Source organism: Pholcus phalangioides, unplaced genomic scaffold (assembly GCF_987345545.1).
Source record: "Pholcus phalangioides strain wild (caught in Gottingen) unplaced genomic scaffold, Ppha-v1.0 ptg000015l_1, whole genome shotgun sequence".
In the NCBI taxonomy this organism is placed as follows: domain Eukaryota; kingdom Metazoa; phylum Arthropoda; class Arachnida; order Araneae; family Pholcidae; genus Pholcus; species Pholcus phalangioides.
Genome location: NW_028301608.1, coordinates 99,456,476 through 99,479,434, shown reverse-complemented (window position 1 = coordinate 99,479,434; position 22,959 = coordinate 99,456,476). Strand labels below are relative to the sequence as shown.

Sequence of the window (22,959 nt, the reverse complement as noted above, 5' to 3'; positions counted from 1 at the left end):
GTTATCTGTAAATATGGCGCGGGTCGGTTAATTCCTCTGGAAATGTACCACGGGTCACTTAAGTGATCTGAAATTGTGCCGCTTAGTTCATTCTCACAAAATTAAGGTTTCAGGTTGCGGGCTACATCTATTTCTCAGAGGGTCACATTAAGCCCGCGGGCCATGAGTTGAGCACGTATGCCTTACGGCGACGTATGCTTGAAGTGTGGCGACAGCGTCCACCACTGGATGGCGCTGTCCGCCTAATAGGAAAAAGAGCGCGCCTGCGCGATGGTGGAATGGGACTTGGACTTTGCCGCTCAAACGAGACAATCACGTCCGGGTCACCCAAAGCCGCTTGTAAGTTAACTCTTAATGCAGCTTTGGGGTCACCACTTGTCGCAGAAGGAATAAGGCGATTGACGACAGGGAAGTGTTTGTCGTCAATCGCCTTATTCCTTCTGCGACAGAAGTCTGTATAATCGGAATTCTTGAATGCAATTTTTACCGGGTATTTAATTGAAGAGTTGATCAAGTGCTCGCAAACACGAAATCTGGCATGAACATTATCCCCGTTCACATGTGCAAATATTGCGGTAGCATTGGGAATTCTAGCACCCGCTTGACGACTTTTTCCTTCGTAAGGAAAGATTCTTGAAGCGGGTTTTAAACTAGCTTTTTCTATTTCCCATATGATCGGGCTATTGAGCACTGTTGGTCCTTCAGAGAACACCATAGTGCTCGAGAGCAACAGGTTGAAAAAGGCTGATTTAATTCATAGCTTCCCAAACTTCTTGTTCCATCGCCCCCAGCTCAAGAGAACCCATAGGGTCCCATGTTATACCTGTAGCTTCCATCTCCCCCGGGGAGCGATATTGCCCACTTTGGAAAACACTGATTTAATTTGATCATTTTCTGCATTAGGACTAATTAGATCTAGACCCACTATTGCTGATTCCAAACGGCAGCATTAGACATTCTTTTTATACTCATTGAGGAATTGGTTACGCTAACCCCTCGGTGTGGGAACTCCCTACGCTATCAATCGTTTTCTGCGATCTTGTTGTCGCAGTTTCTGTTGGACCTCCGTGTCAGGAAAGATTCTGACACGGGCGAATCGGGTATCCAACTCGACACACCTAAACATCCTTTGGTACTTTAGGCAAGTATCTTATCGACCTGGGTTACCGCGCCCTTCCTCCACATGATCGAAGCTACTCCAACCATGCAAACACCTCGTGCACATTCCTCTGCAGAATTTTTAAAGAACTGAAACTCAACGAATCGGTACATGCAGGAATGTGTTGTGTGTGGCCCTAAGGTATTTATGTTGACAGTGTTATGCTTGTTCGGTATTTTACGAGTGCTAGTGTCTGTCTTTCAAAATTTGAAATGAAAATCAAATTCAATCGACCACCACTGCGCCGTCAACTGGGGTTCCATTCTGTTCAGGGCTACTCATAGGTGAAATGGAATGACTTTATTGTAATTTAACAAGACCTGGACCCTTCTATCAATTACAATGTTCATTTTGAGCCATAAAATTATTTTCTAGCAACTGTAAAGATTCCAAATGTATTTTGAATATATTTTTCATTCGATTGTTATATATCATGCTACGCAAAATCATTTCAGTATCCAAAGATGTACAGTGACACGTCAGAAAGATTCAACTGTATCCAAAGGGTTCATGGAAATTAGTACGTATTCAACATTTTTACAATATTGAGTTATTTAACGTTAAAAAAGAAATTTCATACATTTCTTCACACAAGAAAAGTCAAGAATAACGTAACATCTAAAGTGAGAATCTGTCATTTTTCAAGCCGCTCAAAATGTAATAAATTTTAGTAACATAAAAAAATGAATTTAAATATTGACGATGTATAACTAATTGATAATAGAATGTTCTACTTAATTGATCATAATCCTCAGTGATTGAAAAAATCACTTAGAACGAACAAAAAAAAAGCCAAATATTCATCAATTTTTTTTAATACTATACTATTTTCACAAAATGCGATACATATATATTTTTTGCACACATGTACACAATAAATCTTGTATAACTTTTCAGTCTGGAGAATTTGCCGATGTTCCTAGTTTTTCTCTTCTGTGGTGGCTTGGCGAATCCGGTAATTACTTATCAATTTATAAATTCATAATTATAAATAAATATTTATACATGTGTAACTTTATCCTTGATTGAATGAGAAGTTACAGGTATTTCAATACAGAATAACAAGTACTCAAAACTTAATCTAAAATATGATTTAAGATATATGCATAAATTTTATATTTAAAAAATTGCGAAAATTGCTAAAAATTTATAATGAAATAATCCTCACCGTGTTTCAAATTCCAGAAACTTTTTCTTTTTTTAGATACATTAATGTTTAATAGTATGAAAATTTTCGAATCTGATAAAATCATATAAGTTGCGACAATTTAAGAGAATGGAATCATGATAACATAAATCAATTCCAAAGATTGCCCTTTAAATTTTGTTTATTTTTCAATTGGTTTTAAATTGGATTTCATAACGTCGTAATCATTAGCATGGCTGAAAGACATCATTGCTAGAAGATTCAAACATACATTTGTTGTCATAGAACATGATAATATTAACACACAATAAAGATTGAGGTTTCGAATTATACAAATAAAACTGTTTCAAGATGTCCTTGAGAAGACGTTTGCTAATGCTATGTCGACATCATTATGGAATTATCATAATAGGAGAAACAAAGTTTGAAAACTGGGAGAATACAAATATACCTTGATATAACGATGCTCTGGGGACTAAGAAAAAATATCATTGTAGAGAGATTATTGTTATATCGAGAGACAGCAGTTAAACGTTATAGTATTGACATTTCCAAAGGAGACGTGAAAAAATATCATTGCAGAGGGATTTATTATTATATTGAGCATTTTTATAGTGAAGGTTCACTGTACATAGCAAAAACCATGGCCGGAGACACGAGAGGGGACTGATCTAATGTACAGGATATCCATAATTAAAGAACCCTATTTCAAAGCTACCTACAGCCAAAACCAGTCATTAGAAAAATTTTGTGGATGACTTAATAAAAGAATGAGAATTTCTTTCAGCGAATGAAAGGTTTCAAATATCACCTCCAGAGGGCATATTATTTTGAAAACTTGAAGTATGCTTGTAAATTTTTTTTGATGTCACAGCAACTATTATAAAACCTAGAAACATTCACAGAGATCTTGTTTTCAATGTGCTTGCTACTTACTCACAATGACCTTTATAATACGAGATCAAACTTCACCTCAAGTTTCCAATCACACACTTCAACTGTGGAACAGGCCATCTTGCGATTTCAGATGGTAGCTGAAAATGGCCATCACGTGGAACATGTTTTGCTGTAATAAAAATTGTACTGGTAAAAAGTGTGGCTAAATGTGTAATTTATTAATAAAATGCCCTCTGGTGGCGATATTTGGAGCTTCGTTTTGCTGAAAGAAATTCCTATCTCTTTATTAACTCATTCACAAACTTCACAATTTTTTGATTGGTTTTAGCTGTAGGCAGCTTTGAAATAGGGTTATTAAATTATGGAATATGCATATAATATGAACCAACATCATCACCACCATCCTTCCCCCCCCCCCAACCCAGACATTCAAGTCTATCTCCGCCTATGGCAAAAACCATAACTCAGACCTGTCTATAACATTTTTCTTAGATATTGACTTATACCCAGTTTTATACTTAACAACATAGCCATGGCCTGGCTTTAAATGGACACGAGGCCCGTAAAAATTTTACCTGGGAGTCTAAACAAAAATCATGGCCAAGTTGCATAAGATATACTTAGTAACGTCAAAGAGAGCCTATTTCCCAGAAAAAATTATCTAACCAGTTCATGTTGAATCCTTCTTTTATTTCCTTTAATTAGCATAGAAAAAAAAAATACCTTGCTCACTATGTTTTAAATTATTTACCAATGTAGAGGCACTTTTTCTCTCACAATCTTAAATTATGTTTATGGGAGACAGACAAATTTGATTTTATAATCAATGGATACACAATTTTTTTGACAAGAATCTTTAAATATTTTTAAATCATTATCAATGTGTATACTATATATTTTTTAAATGATATTGAAAGCTATTTTTAATATTCAATATATTTTTCCCCTATTTCAATTGAGCTTTCGAAAAAAAAGGGGTAAAAAAAAGAAAATATTACCCCATCACTCAAAAATTTCAGAATCTCACCTTCCAATGTTGCCATTATTTATTTCAATGCTAATTATTTGCTTCATTTATAATTTATTTCATATGAATAGAACAGATCATTCACCTTAATTTAATTCAATGTAATATTTTGTGCCTGCGTGTGTATGTATCTGTCATATATTCATAGATGATGTCTTTGTGTGCCTTGCGTTTTTTATTTTATTTCCATTAAAATTATGATTCGTTTATTGTTATTATTTACTTTTCATGCTTGAAAATTAACCCAACAATGATTGTGTCCACCAGTATGGATTGACAACAATCTCTTGGATTGATTTTCTTTGTTTTGCACAATGTATGTTTGTTGACATGAATAAAATTGAATTGAATGTTGATTTTTCCCCCTCCCAAGTCTTATTCAGCAATAGCTGGCGTAATATATCTGATTGGAAAATTGGCATACTCTTTTGGATACTCTAGCGGAGGTGGGTTGCTTCTTAAATACTTAATTTAAACCGTATATTTTGTTAATTATGGAGGTGGTTCATAGGCATATTTTAATCTTTTTAGTACTTTTAAGTTATGGTTGATTTGTAAAATTCCCACTAACCACATTATTAGAATTCAGTCAAACCTTAATTGAATGATCTACAGCTGACAAAAAAGCTTCAAGTCATTGTTAGTCAAATTACCCAATAACATTGAAGTTCTAACGCCATGTAGAAAATTGACTTAAGCAGATATTCAGCTCATCGGAATTGACTGTATATGTATCTGAGCAATACAATGAGCTTAAATTTAATTATAAAGGAATTTTGATTGGCCAAATCACATAGCTGGAAACTTTGGCGGATCCATTTCGTACAAAAAAAAAGAAAAGAAATAGGGATTTTTCATGGATGAAAATAAAATGGAAATTTTTCCCCTTTGAAAATATGTATCATCCTGCTAGTCAATCGCCAATTAGCAAAAAGTCTCCAATCATGGCAAAACAGTAGGTTAAATTATTGTACTCAAATCAAACAAAATTGCCATCACACTATAAAACCGGCATGGGTGAAGATGAAACCGGCAGGAAAAGAGAGAGGCAGTGCCCTCTCAGAATCAATAATAAAGCTGACTGATCAAATGGAAATGCATATACAGTACAGCAAAACCTAAGACAGACACTGTTTGAGACACAAACCTGTGTTGAAAGGAACAGAAAAATAGTCTAGTGGATAATTAATGCTTTTTTTCAATTATGGAAAATTTCTGTAAGACGGAAACTGTCTAACACGAAAACAGAAAGCATATTTGGTAAATTTTTGGATGAAAAAACCTGCTGAAACAAAGGCTTTTGGCCAAGGGCAGTTTTTCCTCTGAATGGGAGGCCATACTGATCCCCTCTTTTGCTAGGAAACTCTTTTACTTCTTGGAAAAACAATGAATGCTTATTATGCATCTGAACTGGTTCTGGAAGTAAGGGGTTGGGCTTGGGTGAAAGCCTATTTAATAATCAAAATTTAATAAAAGCTTGTTCAGCATTTCATCTATGATGGAAATGATGGCTTTTGTTAGAAAACACTCTTTTCCTTGGTAAAATGTTGATAATTTCCATTTAAACAAGTTTGGGAGAATAATAGGTGAGGAGAAGACAATTACTGTTCACAATTTAGCACAATACAGTGTTTTACAATTTCATTGAGCGTAGAGTTATCGACCAGCCTAAAAAAAAAAGACGTCTTGGATTTAAACACAAAATGGAGGTCATAGAGGCCTAAGCAGAAAAGCAAAATTTAAGTGTTACAGAGATATAGAATCTTTCCTTCGTAAACATTATTGGTGGTTCATCTCATCGTCACTATTTTTAAAAAGACACACAATATTTCTCAATTTTTTATTTTAAATATTTAAGTTTTCATTTTTGGCAAAAGTGAGTGTTCATTCTATTGCTATTCAGGAGAACATTTAGGAAGTTTAACTATTAGTGCATTAAATATGAAAATTCAAATGTAAAGTAATTTGAAACACCAAACATGAAAAAATTCAAAATAATAGTATTCATGTCTCTGTTTGATACTTGTTGGTTTATAGTGGTTAGGGTGATTGTAAGGTTCAGGAGAAAAGAGGTTGGGAAAAAGGCACAGGAGAGAGAAGTCACGAGAAAAGAAAAGGGAACGAATTGAGACATTCGAAAAGGGGAGATGAGTATGAGAAATACGATAAACATGTTGGGATAAATCGAGAAGCTATCCATTCTTAGAATAAGACAACCATAAGTATTCTTTATGGGCATTGTATAATATTTTATCATGTGTATATATTGTTTGTAATTTGTGTTAATTGCATTTTTAATTGGGTTGCTGTATTTTTGAAACATATGACAACCATATTTTTATGGGCATCTTTTTATCAGCCACCTCGTTGGGCATTTTGCCTGTTGTGGCGGTGTATTTGTATTTGTATGAAGTTTGGTACCGAAGAGACATGACGGTTTCATTGGGGATGTTGCATAATAAATGAAATTAAGTGTTTTTTCTTCTTTCGGGAGTCTAGAACCCAGTTATTTCGCCCTGAAATTGTAGTCGAAGTACAGCAGAGGACCTACAACCGATAAGACGGAGGAAAGTTTACTGTGATATTCTCAAAATTTAAGTTTCATAGAACAACAGAAATAAATTATTACACATAATTTTGCACGAACCTTTATAAAATGGAAACCTGTTTGAAACAGAAAATAAATTTAGTGGCTTGATGTTTAGTTTTATATACGTTACACCGTATATGAATCGACACCATCATCATGCTCCTCTCCCTTCTATCCTCCCCTATAAAAACTGGGAGATACACTTAACAGGACATGTGTTAATTTATCCATCACTCCATCTTGTGGATCTGACTTCCGAGAGGCCAAACTGACATTGACTGTTTGGCGAATTTTGACTTTTCCCAGCCAAAATGAAATATTCCTTCATGATTTGAAGCAATGGCGACAACCCAAACTAAAAAGCTTTTGCAATGATGAAAATTCATGTGATATAAGTCTTTGGGAGTAGGAGAGGGAATAGAAATTGGCAGCAGTAAAATTTTTTGAATTCACAGAGTGTTATACCAGGAAACTAATGATTACGGGTCTCATAATATTTTAAAGTGCTACATGGATTACCATTTCAGAATAAGTATGTCTAATGAGGATAGGGTGTATCATTAGTATTGAAATCATGCTTAAAGATGGTAGCAATGGTTCTCATGAGGGACAGTTGACACTTCCAATAGCTGCAAATTATTTCATATCATTCAAGATTCAATTTCCTTTGAATTTTCAAAACAATACAAGTCATTGCGATGTTATTGCTCTGCGATACCTAGTGTAAAATGAATTTTTTGCAATTGTATCAAAATCAAGAAATTTTAATGTTTGTTGTTTTTTAACCAGATCCCAAGAAAAGATTATTTGGGCTATTTTCATACTTCGGACTGATATACCTTCTGTACAGTACCATGGCTTTGGCCGTCGGACTCTTAAGATGGTTTTGATGAAGGTATCAAGCAAAAAGAAAAAAATCCATGCTTATAATCCTCATGTGACATCTATTTGTTTTAATTGATCTTTGTATATATATTGATTTGTACACCATATACCATTGAATAACACACAATAAAGAACAAGTTTTTATAATATAATGTGATCTTGTGTACATTTCACTGCACAGTCTAATTTCTAATCCCATCAATTTACTGTACTGATATCTATGCATATATTAAAAAAAAATTCAATACGTGGGTACGAGTAAAAGAAAACCAGTCTCGATAACTGATTTTTTTTAAAGCAACAACTACAATACACCTGAACAAAATAACAAAGCCTTAAATCTTTGTGATACACAAAATAAATAAATCAACATCTTATCAACAAAATTTACGTAACTGAATTTTTCATTTTTCAATGATAATATTTTGTTTAAATAGGGTGCAATAAATCGCTAAATTCACAATATGTGAAGATCTATGGTTGATTAATATTAGAAGTCTGGTGTTATGCGATAATCATTATTACTGTGCATTTAGAAAATAATTTTTCTTACTTGAAATCTTTTGGAGAATGATCAAACTCCATCCCGAGAGACTATCTTTAAACAGCTTATGCTCATGCCTTTGAGGTGGGAAGGGACAGAAGCTTGACGGAGTCTGAAATCTTTTTTGAGTGAATCGTAATTAAGCTCCAAAGTGAATAACCAAAAGAATCCCACCAGCTCAATTTATTTAAAAACTCTGTTCATAAATTACGACAACTTATTTCAACATAAGATACTGGTCATTGAACTAAACATTTATATGCGTGTAAAATGAAAATAAGAAAAGAAAATTGGAAAATTTTAGAATTGTTATCACCAGATTGAACATTTTTAACACAATTATGAAATTAATAGCTCAATCCAGCTAGTACTAAACATCTTCCTGATTGATTTTGTGTTATTCTATTGATAGAAGCCCCTAAAGTGGGGAATAACTCTCCATAAGATGAATAAATACTAAACTGAATCATATGAAATGGACGGAACAGGAAATTAGAATATTTTTCTTATCAGCCAAAGCTACATCATCATCCAGATCAACCATGTTCATCAATCAACCAACACCAAATGACACCTGCTCTATTCAGTCAAATAAGTCCTCCTCCTCATACTGTCAGATATTATGTATTACAGCAATTGATTCCAGCAATTTCAAGTATGGCGAATGAGATGTCATAGACTATTGTAGGTGTGATCACAGAAGTGGATATGAAACTAAGAACTGGAACCGCAAAATAAGCTTTTATGTATTCAACATTGTGGTCCACAATGTTTTGATCAGCTAATGCTAGAATGCCCAAGTCCACATGCTGGGGTATATTAATTAGGAAAGTAGTTCTGGAGTCTAAAACACTTGACAATACAAGTGATTACTCCTACTAAACAGACAGATGAACCTCATACACATTTGGCAAACATTCACATTCTAATGAATCGATACATGCCAGAATACGTGTGGTCCCTAACATATTTATGTTGTGAGAATTGTACTTATTTTGTGCTGTATTGGTGCTGATATCTGCCTTCCATATTTTGGAATCACTGCAACATAATGGATTACTGCAGAATGAATTTCTGAGCAAAATAAAAACTCATCTGAAACAAACAGTACTGCGGATGACACAGATCCAGGGCAATCAGAATAATGCATTAAGTTGTAAGCTAATTAAGTTAAGAAAGGTTAACTCTTTCCACAGTACCATAAATTTCACTGATCCACATAAAATGGGAACAGTGGAAATAAGTAGACTGTAAAAATTACATTTTTTTTTTTTTTTTTCAAGAAGATTTTTTCCCGATTTTGTGCTGGGATGTGCCATTTCTGTTGTTTGATTCCTATACTACCCCAAAGGAAAAGTAGGGGAAAGTATATTTTAAACACCTTCTCTCTACTTCTGCCATCAAAATGTGAACAAAAGCTGATTTCGCCCACTGGCAATGACGTGGCAGGTTGGAGAAAAGGGAAATATGTTTTACAGAGAAATTGAATTGACAAACCTCTTTGGTTTAAGGAGACAAAATATATCATAATTGCTGAAGTACAAAACATCAAGTTGGGCTGGATATCTTGTTAATGCTGCTGAGAAGGTAAATCCAGACACTGGATGTTGATGCCCCAAGAAATCAATAGCTCATGGCATGACCCTACACAGACCATATGAAAATGATTGATTTGTGAACAGTGTTTGATCTGGATGACATGATACATCGACACATCTACGAGTTTCACTTCATTTCGGTTATCAAGATCAAAATCTCATCATTAGAAAAAAGTTTCCTTTGCATCCAAATCTAACGCAATAGTAAAAACATTGTTGTGCCAAATATAAATAATATATGAAGAAATATGTCGAGATCGGCAGAGCTGCTATATTCAAAACATGTACAAATTATAGTAAAAATAATAGCATATGAAAAAGGCTGCCTTTTTTTAAACCGACATTTGAATGATATGAATAGGGTGGATTTTAATCTAGAATATCAAGCAAATTTGAGAAAATAAATAAACATCTCTATACATTAATGCCTAATCACTAAGTAAACTCTTTTTTTTCTTGTGGAATGTCACAACACACTTAACAACAAGCATCAGCTACAGATTACAGATTCTGTACAATTTGATCATCTGACAAAGGCACTTCCACACACGTAATTTCACAGACATGCACTACCAGAGGAGGGAGGGCGGAGAAACAACTAAAATATAAGTCTAAACCTAATAATAATCCATAACAATTACCTGCTTAATAATAATTTAAGAGCACGTTCAAAAAATATTTACAAACGGTCAATACTTCGCTCACTCGAATGCAGCAAAAAAAATCTCACTTATTGCTACTTTGTAGACCGATTCCCACTTCAGGAGAAAAAAATTGAGATGGGCGTATACGTTCTTTCTTTAGAAATCAGTGGCTAACGAATCACATGAACAAGTATCATGATTTTAAAGATACAGGGTGTTTCAAAATTAGCACACATCATAGATTATGTGTGTTTTTCAAACATGTATGAACTTTTTAAGAGAAAATAACGGATTACATTTATGAATTGAAACATTACCTTTAATAAAAGTTTAAAATGGCTTTGAATTTACAATGAATGTTGCAAACGTTGGCCTTTTCTTCCCCCCCCCCCCCGACACATAGGCACATTTTTTTACCAGATTGTTAGAGACTTTACAAAGTCTGAGACAGTTAATGGGTGATATTGCATTAATGATGTTAGTCTTGAATTCATCAATTATATGCAGATTATTGCAGCACCCCATATTTTTAAGATAGTCCGAAATTTTGATATTGGTCCAACTATGCAAACCCTCATATTGTTCATGAACAGCCTTTAGATCAGCGATTTTCAACCGGTGGTCTGTGTGCATTTCCCAGAGGCTCCACTGTGACTTAAGGAAAATAAAATAAATAAGTAAATTTGATAGATAAATGAAAAAAAAGAGGCCTACAGGGTTCTGTCATAAGAATTATATACAAAAAGGGCTCCTCGAATCAAATGGAGCTCCGATATAAGAATTATATACTGAAAAGGGCTCCACGAATCAAAAAAGATTGAGAACCACTGCCTTAGATGATAAAAAAATTGTGTTTGGTGCACCAACATCACACCATCCAATTGTGGGAAGGGGGGAGAATGCCAAAGTCTACACAGAAATCATTACTCAATTCATGTCCCAGATGAACGGTGATGAATGGTAATCCTAGTTTTAACAGGCTAGTGCTAAACCTAAAAGAATGTTTTTATGGTTTAACTGAATTTTTTGTCAATTTTATCACTACGCGGACTTAAACTGCCTTTTCATCAAACTTATAACCCCAAGACATTTTTCTCTTTGGGGCTATCTTAAAAATGCAATAATCCACATATGATTGATGAACTGAAGCCTAACATCATTTCATTAATGTGATATTAGACATTAACTCTAGCAGACTTCGAAAGTCTCTACACACAATCTGGTAAAAAAATGTGCCTACATGTCCGTGAAAAAAGGCCAACGTTTCGATTCATAAGTTTGATTCTTTATTTTTTGTTAAATAGGTCATTCATTTAAAAAAAAAAAAAAACTTTCATAAACTATGATGCACACAAATTTAAGAAAACCCTGTACTTGAAAACCAATGCCATTAATTTTTTTGATCCATATATGCCTTGTGTGAGTACCATCAAAATATTTCTAAACATTATTAAAGCATTCTTCAAAAAAATATAATAACTGACCAAATATGTTTGCACGCAAAGCTTATATGTACATTTTGTTCAATCCTAAGTACATTTATGAACTTCAATAAGGCTGCTAAAAACAAACAAAACTTTTTGTAACAAATTGTTCTCACTTAAATCTCCTGCACAACAAGTTTTCTCAAGTTCCAGTTAAGTGAGGGGAAAAAACCAACACAGTCAGACCTCAGTATAAACATCATGCCTGGGACTGAATAAAAATGATTTTATAAGTAGGGTGACTTGATAACAAGTAAACCCAATATGATAATTATAATGGCAGGGGCCTTTTAAAACTGACATTAAAAGTGATTAACATTATACTTAGGTCTTACTGTACAGTGAAGATGAAAAATTCAGTTCTTTTTAGATTAAAAATGTTTCTATAAGCATTGCAAAATAATAATTAAATACAAACAGGGCTGTCTAAATGCATATTCCATGGACCCCAGGTGGATATATGATTACAATTGATTCTGGTACAACGTGATTGTCAACGGTAATTACACTAATAGTTATAATAAGAGCCGACTATCAAAGATTCTTGTCATGGACAAACACCTGGTTTTTTTTGCTCTGTTGAGCAATAGATTGGAAATCATACCTGCTGCCTTTTCTATACTAAAATCACAAAAGATATGAAATTTTCAACAGAACAATTAAAATTCTCAACTATTATTTCAAGGCTTGATTCCATTGCTTTATAGGCTAGATATTTCTGCTAAATCACAATTTTTTTCCCTTTTTATTTAGATTTGTCCAGCCACTCGGAAATGACTTCAAACTCAAATTCCAGTTATATAAGTCATCGCAGTGACAGTAGTATATTAGTCACTGGGAGTGATAAAAGTGTAATAAAATGGTCACATACCCAATGTTGAAAAAGATGTACCCAATGTACCCATAGTGAAAAAGCGTAAAAATGGGTTTGAAAATTTTTTCTTCGGTGTAAATCCTAAATTAGAAGTACCTCAGAGCAATGTTTACAACATGTGTGATAAGTGGTAGTTATCTTCTTAGTTTAATTTATGGGGGGGGGGGGCAAGGAAAACATACATTTTTAAGAATTTTGTTGACATTAAAGCGAAAAATTTCTTTCTGAGCAACTGAATAAAAACACATTTTTTGTATCTTTAATATTAGCTCTTTGATAACTACTTGCAAACCATTAATGTAATAGCTTAATTCTCCTTACAAGCTTTATTAATTATATCAGACTTTATGTGAACTGGTAGATCTGTACTTCCAGTCAGTTGGGAAAGTGCCTTAGATCAGGGGTTCTCAAACTGTAATCCATGTGCACTTCCCAGGGGCTCTTTAAATGCTCCAAGACAATGAAATAAATCCGTAAATTTCAAAAATGAAAAAAAAAGAAGCCCACAGGACTCCACCATAGTAATTATGAGCTAGAAAGGGCTCTGAAAGTCTAAAAAGGTTGAGAACAGCTGCCCCAGATCATCAATTTGTCTTTTAGACCATAATGCTGTTGAGACAGCCCTATATATTCAGTACAGGCAGCTTAATGCAATCACATTTGGTTCTTGATGTATAAAAAAACTATAAATACAAGAATGCTATAATAATCATTTTCCTTTAAAAAGTCTTAGGACCTTCCTATCAGTTTGGAAAAATGGTCACTTTGTCTCAAACGTTTTTTTAGAAAACTTCTCAATGTGTGTGTGTTGATTAGTAATCTGAGATTGTATAGAGAACCATCTTGGATATCAATGGCAATTTTGTGTGTAACATGATCAAACCCAGTGCTTGACAAATCTCAGGTGCCAGATTGCCAAGGTAACTAGAAAATAGGTAGTAGCATATATTTCATGAGTGATCACTAACTTGGAGTTTGAGAAGTTCGTAAAATTTTTAGAATTCGTGTTTGCTAACTTGAAGGAGTGAGTTAATAAGTCCCGTAAAATTAGAAAAATAGTTTTAGACCATTTTTCTCAGAGAGAAAAAAATGTGGTTGTCTTCTAAAAAATTTGGCTGGTGCCTAAATTTTTCTTTGATTTGTCAAGCTCTGATCTAACCCCATTTGGGAGACTTTATCAAAGTAGTTCAGAGTGAATCCTTTACCTTAAATTTGACCCTCTTTCTGTCTTAAATTGGCGACTATCAGCAATAATCGCAGTATTAGCCCATCATTTTTTGTCATCCCATATAACATTTTCACTTAGAAGAAAAAAAAGGTTACCTCGTCAATTAAAACAACATTTGTTTCCCTTTTCATGCCTCGTGAAACATTTACACAGATCACAACAATCAATGTGATTTAGCTAAGGAAAGTTTTGCATAAAGTAAGTAAGAATTTATTGTAACATCTCTTTTAGTCTGCATGCTGATAACAGCGATTTACAGGAGAAAAAAGTCTGCCACAACTTCACTCTTGAAATACAAACAACGTTTACGAATGAGAAAGTAATGCATCCCCATATTATAAAAGAAATAATAACATCAGTGGAAATCATGATCACTATTTAAGAAGTATTTGGTCTGTATATTTAAAAAGTAATAGCAATACTCAAACAACAGCATTATCTGTGATCCCAATAAGCGCCATTATCTGTATTAATGTTACACTATAAAGTGAAATGCCAAAAAATTAGACACAATAATACTAATAGATGTGTGTGTGTCAAGTATACATGTAGATAATAATAAAATTTAGTTGAGAAAGCCGTTGGACGGTTCTTTCACTTGACACTTACCGTACTGACTTGGTCTAGACTTTAGACCTTACACTCTATTTCATGGTGAAGTGGGTGCTGATAATTACAGGGACCATGGCACCATGTTGCTTGAAGATTAATCACATTTCTAGCTCTAAAAACTAATGGTATATAGTTAATGATAACCATAAAGGATTCATACTATTTATACATACAAGAAAGTGCCATGCCAGCAGGTGGTGTTTCTGGGTTTGCGTGCTTCATTTTAATTAATCATTGCGGTTTGCAAGTGAAATTCATGCCTCATATCGACAGATGAGCCATATGAAGGACATAGTGATAACTACTTAATAAAAATTTACTAATTTTTTTTCTGACATTTCAATTTATATTACAAGGAACAGAAATTAAATATAGTTCTGAAAAAAAATTATAAATGCAAAAACATAAAAAACCTAGTTTCTTAAAATTTATGGATTTGGTCAGCAATATTGATAAGTTGCGGTAAAAAGCAATTAAGCATAATTTTATACATCTCTATGAATCTCAACCAAGTGGCTTCAAATCACCAACTTGTAACAATGATCCCCTTCAAGTGTTCGACATTTTGACTAGCTCCTTTGAGAGTGAATCCCACATAATCAAACTTCTAATTCCTACATAATCTTAGTTGCGAGATGTGGGCGTACCACCTGTTGAGATAAATAAAAAAAGACATTAACTGATAAAACTAAGCTTATGAAAATTTTCACAAGTGAATTCCATGTTTACCACATTAGCTGGCCATGCAGGGAAATTCAATTCACAGAGCCTAGGAAATTCTTGAATATCTAAATTCTAAGAATTGACTCAATTGGTTAATTCCAAACTTGTCTGTTCCCTGCCTTTTAGGATTGTTTCTATTAATTAATGCACTTCAAGCTTCACATTTGTATTTTGCTGCAGAAAATCTTGGATTTTATTGGTAATTAGCTATAACACCTGGTACTGCCCAGGTTTTCTTCAATTACTAGCAGCATTAGAGAAGTGGTAAACCATTATAAAGGCATATGTATGTCCAGAACGCACTGCTAAGAATCCACATTAACCAAAGTAAACATTCTAAAAGTGATTGTTAAGGCCCAAGAACTACTGTTGCCCAACAGTTTTTGCCCATTTTGGGGATTTGCCCAGCTCTGACAAACTTTTAAAGTCGCCTATCATTCAAGTCAGGTCCTGTTTGGTATATATGCAAAATTTGATGACGATCTATCTAAAATTGTAGATATGTATAGAGAACATACACACACGCACACACAGAAAATCAATTTCATATTATTGGCAATGATGGATACTAAGTATATTTTTCCATGTTGATTGAGTTAAATAGAAACATAAGTGGATTCAAAGTATTTTTTATTCTTTGATCGTGCAATTCAATATGGAGTGAAAAATTAAAGAATCGCACAGCACAACATGATGTGATACAAAAACGACAAAATATTTCTCCAATCTCTGGAACATGCAGGAAAAAAATGTGTAAAATATCTGTACTTTGTATTAGATAACTAAAATTTTAGAGCAAAATGCTCTGTTTTTTATTTTAATTATTAAAATTTCTGGGCAAAGCAAGTTTTTTGCTGTGAAAAACTATCATGCATTGAAAGTATAGATGGCAAGCATTTCAAAACTCACACAGAACATTAGATACCCACTTAGACTGTAACGTTACATACACACACACACATTACTTCCAGCACAGCTCACTCAGTAATAAATTGCTCATGGTGATAAAACATAGTTTAACTCATTTTGAAAGAAAGAAAATACTGTAATCTGGGACTAATTTGATCCAACGTTGCCTAGCAATTATTCCAATGAATATTTCCACACAGTTATAATTCTGCCTGACAGGCGACCCTATGCTTAGAGGTCAACTCATGTGTTTGAATTATTGATGCATCTGACATTTTGGATATCATTTGCTGAATATATTTGTGGTGTACGATTTCAGATGGAACTTTTGGTCAAGAAAAAGATGAATTTTCTTTCATGAAATGCCAGATACATGAGTATTCAAATAGAATGAGTTGATCTATAACATCTCCTGCCGTACAGAATCAAAACTGTTTGGAAATATTCATTTGAATAGACACTAGGTAATACTTTTTAATTTCATACACGAGGTAAAGCTCCAGATTACAGTACTTTTATTAAAACTGTGTCAGTAATTTAAATTAATTCAAAAATCATTAAACCTTGCTTATTCTGACATGCTGAGAATGAACCAGGCTCCAACATTCAAAAAGCTGGTTTTATGGCATGCCAGTCTCACCTCCAAGTTTTATGGCATGCCAGCTAATGCGGGGGTGAATACGGCAAAAGAAATTTTCAATGAACATGCAACTAGAAATTTAACAGTGAGAAAGAGAGCTGAGTTACCCAATTTCCGTCTATTCCGCCGACCTTGCTGTTTTTTCAATCTAGCTTCTTTTGGATTGTAAACATACCCTAAAAAATATAATTAAAAATTGAAAAAACCACTAAAAAAAATCAGGGTAATATTTTTTAATTTCATATAATATAGAAAAATCAATAAATGTGACAATCACCTACAATCAATCTCATTAACAATAGCGGAGATCTGTCAAGACTTTTTTTTGTAGGGTCCCGTTTTTGTGAAAATGTTACTTAATTTTGTGAAAATTGAGTAACTTAGTGGGAAGCAAAATAATCTAGTTAATTTTTTGCAAAAGAAATGAAATGTCAGATTTAAGGTTTCACAAATTTGTAAATGGGTTGATTTTTTATCAGTGGCAACAGTGTTGTAGTGACGCTGTGAAGCAGTCAGGCCAAGTCGTTTATACCACAAGTTGACCCTTTAAACAGTATTGATGACATAGCTCGTCTCCTTAAAGGCCTGTTATACAAGCATTGGCAAGCCTAGACATTTTGTAAAGTTGATTGAACATTCTTTCCTATACCCATTAGTTTGCACCTGCTGAAAATCTACAGATAGATTACTTAATTAAAAAAGCTATGACATTTTTACAGGGGGGGGGGGGCATTAGTGATTTCTGCTTTGCAGCATAAAGGGTTAAATGCTTATCTTCCTTCAGAGCAAATGAACTCACCCTGCAGGCGTGATCACAGGCACAGAAAATTTGTGGACTAGCCAGTCAAATACTGTCACAATGTTTTCGAAGCAAGAGCAGAGGAGCTGGTTAAAAACTGGATGTGCTAGAGGTTGCAATGTACAACGTGGTTATCAAGAACTACTATTAAACCCCCACAGGCACCTTGTCCATGTTCCTCTATTTAATTTCTAATGAATGAGCATGTGTTGAAATGTGCACGTATATGTTGTGAACCTAATATAAAGTTTGTTTCTCAGACATGCTTGTTGTGTGTTAAACTATTGCTGCCATATGTCTTCTAAATTTGGAAGCAGACAACATGTCACCAAGTACTGCAAGAGGTTTGAGGTGCATCTGCATTGCCTTTCTAAATAGTGAGCAAAATAAGTAAGACCCTTCAGAGAGGGATGCGTAAATACATCAGGCAATAAACCGCTTTCTTCGCACCATCCAGAGATTAGACCCTGCCAATGGTATCCGAAGGCTTCCACATCAGTGGGAATACGCTGTATGCAACGTTGGTGGTTACATCAAAGGTCTGTAAAACTTGGAACCTTATATGCATACTACATACAGTCAAACCCTGTTACAGTGCTAACCCCGCTTAACACCAAAATTTTTGTGAACAAAAATCTTCCCCATATATAGGGATTACACATGTTAATTTGTGATTCGATATAACAGCAAACTCGTTCGTTACAGCACCAGAAATCTGAAGGACAAATGGCGGTGTTATATCAGGGTTCGACTGTGTTTAGAAAATAAATAGTTGCTACTACTAAAAAATCAATCTATGTATTTTGCGAAGGGTGATGAAAAATGGGTGGAAATTTCAGCTAGACAGATTCCTGGATAGACTTTCAGCATTCAAAAACAGCATTCATTCATACATTTGGATTTGATTAAGTTAAAATTATAGAAGCTCTAAATCAGGGTTTACATGAACATTTTCAGTAACACACAACAGAGCTGAGTAAGAAATAAAAGAATAACTTTGAAGCATAAAGAAAAGAAAACCCAATAATCAACCTGGATAATGCTGTTTGTGTATTGCATCAAGCTGCTCCGCCATTTTGTAGTACCGCGATTTTGCTTCCGGTGAAAGTCCTTGCCATTGCTGTCCCAAGAGAGTACTTATGGCTTTGTTTTCTTTCAGTGGATTCTGTTCCGAAACTTTTTTACGGTACTCTCGGGAGAAAAGCATGAAAGCATTAGGTGGACGACGAACTTTTCCTTCTTTTACAGAGAAGAGTAACTGAATGAGACTTGGGTCAACACCCATAGAACCGAAAATCATATCATATCCTGAGACAGAAAACAAAAACAATATAATATTCCGAAAAAAATTATCATTATGAAATGCATATATGTTTACGAAAAACCATTGTTATCACAACAAATGTAAATTCATAAACAGAATACAAGTTGGCTATTTTCCATAAATTTGTTGGAGCAGGTAATGACACTCTCTCTATATATTCAAAAAATCTTGACAGAAAGCATTAAAAATACGTCGATACTCAGTTGGATTTACTATTGATAGATTGCGCATAACAAGGCGTTGATGTCTGCTACACTTGAAAATGTATTTCTTGACCATCAGGTGTCCTATTTTTTTTCATTGAAAAAAAAAATACAATATTTTACACGAAAATAAAGATATACACTATACAGGCAGACCAACAATCATGAGCTATACTCATTTCATTCAGAGTAATTGAATCATTAGATATAATGTTTGGCTCATTTTTTATTTTAATAAAATCTTGAAAACAGATTTTTTTAATCATAAATTTATTTGTTGCATCTGAAATTCGAAGAGAGAAATCTCAAAACTGAATCCAAAATTGCTCAGAAATGAAAAAATTTCTTGACCTTATCTACCGCGATACTTGTTTTTAAAAGCGTTACTTTGGAGGCATATGACTCTTAAACTAATGCAGCACTCTGATCAATTTTTGTTTCGAAAAAACTTTTTAAAAAAAATGACTGTGAATTAAAACATTTAAATGGTATTTCAACAGTTCAGGGTTGATTCCGAACATTAACCTCCTTCACCAATAAGCTTTTGCAACAAATCTGGATTATATACATATATTGGACAAATCGGCAATAAACTTGATAACCTTGTCCTGACCTAACCATGCATGTTAGAAAAAACGAGGGGGGGGGGGAAACAAAAAAAAATAGAAGAAAGAGAAAAGAAAAAACAATATAATAGATAAATGGATAGAGTATACAGATCTCTTTTCATCCTCACCCTACATGTTCTCATTTGCTCTCTCATGTATGAAGTAGAAAGATACATTACATCGGGGGAGAAAATTACTAGTGTAGAAAAAAACTTTGGTTCATAGTTAGAAAGAAAACGCAGAACTGGGTTGAATTGATTTCACTGGCATTTGGACAAAATATTTCGTAAATGATTCATAGAGGGATTAACAAGCCTATTTGTTTATAGAAGTATAGGAAAACATTGATTATGTGCAAGACAAATTTTCATCCTGGAAAAGTGCAGGTAATATGTAGATGCTGCACTTAGGTGTAAAATTTTTTTCAGATTTTTTTTGAAACACAGCACTTATATCCATGCAGGGAATAGACCAAGAAATACACCAATTCCTTCTATTTTCTCTTAGTAGCTTTATGAAACTTTTTTTGTGAAGAGTTTGACATATGCCTTAATGAAAACTAATTTTTGGCTTGTTTAAATTTTTTTTTCGCAGTTATTTTTTCCACATTTTCCCAAAAAGCCTTAAACTTTTAAATAATTGAGAAATATAATTTCGCTTTTTCCAGCTGAAAACTATCAACCAATGCCTAACAAATTTAGAATTCAATAGGAAGTCAATTCAGAATTCCTTTTGAAGTCCTGATTACAAGACGTGTATTTAATAATTATTTAAATCATTTAATGAAATTAACATTAACTATTTAATAGTGATTGATCTTCACAAATATTAGTGAATTAATATCTGAAGATGTCAATCTCCACTATTACTACAAAGGTTTCGACAGCTGGTTAATGCAAAGATAAATCCAGGAAAGAAAATTCAACTGGCCTTGCGGGAATCAAACCCATGTCCACTTACTTGCCGGGTGAGTGTACTAGACTACAAAGCCAACGAATCCTCTTTTGTTAGAGCTTGTGTGTGCTGAAGGGGACTGTACGCGAGTATAACTCAGGCCAAAGCTCACAATTTCTGACACTACCACCAGATGGTACCTTACCCAAAGATGTCACTCTCTGCTATTATTAAGGTGGTTTCGACAGCTGGCTGATGTGAAGAAAAATTCACACATTACCACGAAAAAGTTAATCACTTATGAAAAATTTTATGTGCCAATTCCGCTATCTTCAAACCGCTCAATATTTTTTGTGCAAATCACATCCCATGTCTTACTTTCAACAAGCGAATTGATTCATCTATAAAAACCAATAATTTGGAAGCGATTTGTAAAGAGTTATATTCTCTTGAAAATCAATGAAAGGTAATATAGCACTAAATGTTCTTTTTTTTTCGTGACATGCCTCTTCATTCAACTGAATTAGCCATACCTACTTTTAAATTTTAGCAGGAGGACTAAATAACTAAATTTTTTTGTTTGCAACCGGTGTTTAAAATTCAATATAGTTATACAGGCAGCATAGCCAACACTTGGCACTGTAAATTACTGGCGAACCCTTAATATTAAGCATGCTTCCAGTTAGAAAAAGTATCCACACAACATGTGAACCTCAGATACATCATTCATATTGCTTAGGGATTGTACAGTTTTATTAAAATAAAAAATTTAACTTTTTATACAGACACCCTGTGCTCAATAAGCCAATTAGAAAGTTGTTGCCCTGTCTCTCCTGATGCCAACTAAAAGCATTCCACATTTCTAAGCGCAATATTTCCTAAAATATTTGAATTACAAAAAATCAGAAAAAAAGTAAGAAAAAAATGCTCTCCCTTTTTTTCAACTTTCCTCAGATTTTTGAATTAAAATATTTCAGTGAATATTGCACTCAGAAATGTGGAATTTTTTCATTGGCCTAAGGAGAGACAAAGCAACAACTTTCCAATTGGGTTTTTGAGCACAGGGCATATGTACAAAAAGTTATTTTTATTCCAATAACTAACAAATTCCTTGCAGTATGAATGATGTATTGATATATCTGAGGTCAATATGTTGTTTGGATACTTTTTCTAACTGGAAGTATGCCTCTAGGATCAACGGTTTGCCAGTAATTTGCGATGCCAGGTGTTAGCTATGCACCTTGCATGCTATACTGACATGTCATAGCACGGTCATGTGAATATGTAGCAAAACCTAAGAGTATTTCTGCTGCCAGTTCTTGATCAAATGTTTCACAGCAAAGATAAAAGCTTAATAAAAAAAATCAAGCCAAGTTTCATAATGACAGAGGTCACAGGTGAATATATATATATATGGTGACTCATAAAAAGAATGGATATGTTAATTCCTCATTTTTCCTTCCAATCAAAATACAGCTCATTGTCAAAAGGTGCCATGTTATAATGAACATTTAGCTATATTACAGCTATTATAATTTCTGTGAAAAATTTAATAGAACCCAAATAAAGTCAATTATATCAGTCTTTATCCACTTCGCTTGCATTTTACTGAATTAAATTTTTTAAAAACCCGACTACTTTTATACTGTTAAAAAAAGAATTATCTAGTGTGTGAGGATAGAAATCATGCAACTACTGCTGTAATTACATCATGGCGACTGCCCCAAAAATTAATAAACAACAGTTTATTTCGCATTTGATTAAACATATGCAGTCGAACTCGCTTATAACGAACAAAGGTATTATAAATTTTCGCATGCAATCAAGCTTTATTTCTTTGCTTATCAAGCCAAAACAAATATAATGAATATTTTCCCTGTTTTTTTCTGACTTTGTTACAAGTGAATCCGACTGTATAACTAAATAGATCTTTCACGGCTCCAGATTAAGACATGCTTAAGACTTTCAAACCATTTCCACAGCAATCATCATCTCATATCAACCAGTTCTTATAGATTCAAGAAATTTCCTTGCAATCTGTTTATCAAAGAGAAACTATATATTCCACAATGTGAATGAATAAAATTTAGATACATGAGATAAAATAATGTAGTTTGCTAATGTTAATTCAGAAAACATGAAAGTAATATAAAAATAATGCATGATATCG

General features: G+C 33.7%; 2 protein-coding genes across 2 annotated transcripts in view; one reads left to right on the top strand and one right to left on the bottom strand.

Moving 5' to 3' along the window:
* LOC149077178 (glutathione S-transferase 3, mitochondrial-like) overlaps positions 1–7,857 on the top strand; it is a 15,527-nt gene extending 7,670 nt beyond the window's left edge. The window contains exons 3-6 of the mRNA XM_089244912.1: positions 1,615–1,679; positions 2,057–2,114; positions 4,604–4,676; positions 7,610–7,857. Of these exons, the coding sequence (XP_089101038.1) occupies positions 1,615–1,679; positions 2,057–2,114; positions 4,604–4,676; positions 7,610–7,710 (297 nt within the window). The 3' untranslated portion in view covers positions 7,711–7,857. The remainder of the gene's footprint in view (positions 1–1,614; positions 1,680–2,056; positions 2,115–4,603; positions 4,677–7,609) is intronic.
* LOC149077177 (sex-determining region Y protein-like) lies at positions 1,957–22,959 on the bottom strand. Its single transcript, XM_089244913.1, has 3 exons — positions 18,793–22,959; positions 17,069–17,137; positions 1,957–15,339 (listed from the first exon to the last, which is right to left on the bottom strand). The coding sequence occupies exons 1-3, from the start codon at positions 19,058–19,060 to the stop codon at positions 15,314–15,316; spliced, it is 363 nt and encodes a 120-aa protein (XP_089101039.1). The 5' UTR covers positions 19,061–22,959; the 3' UTR covers positions 1,957–15,313.

Excerpts from the sequence above, each read along its gene's own strand:
- LOC149077177 (XM_089244913.1), bottom strand. The coding sequence starts at position 19,060 with ATGATTTTCGGTTCTATGGGTGTTGACCCAAGTCTCATTCAGTTACTC. Across the intron at positions 17,138-18,792 it reads ACACAAACAGCATTATCCAG|GGTATGTTTACAATCCAAAA; the intron begins GTTGATTATTGG and ends TATATTTTTTAG. Across the intron at positions 15,340-17,068 it reads GCGGAATAGACGGAAATTGG|GTGGTACGCCCACATCTCGC; the intron begins GTAACTCAGCTC and ends TTATCTCAACAG.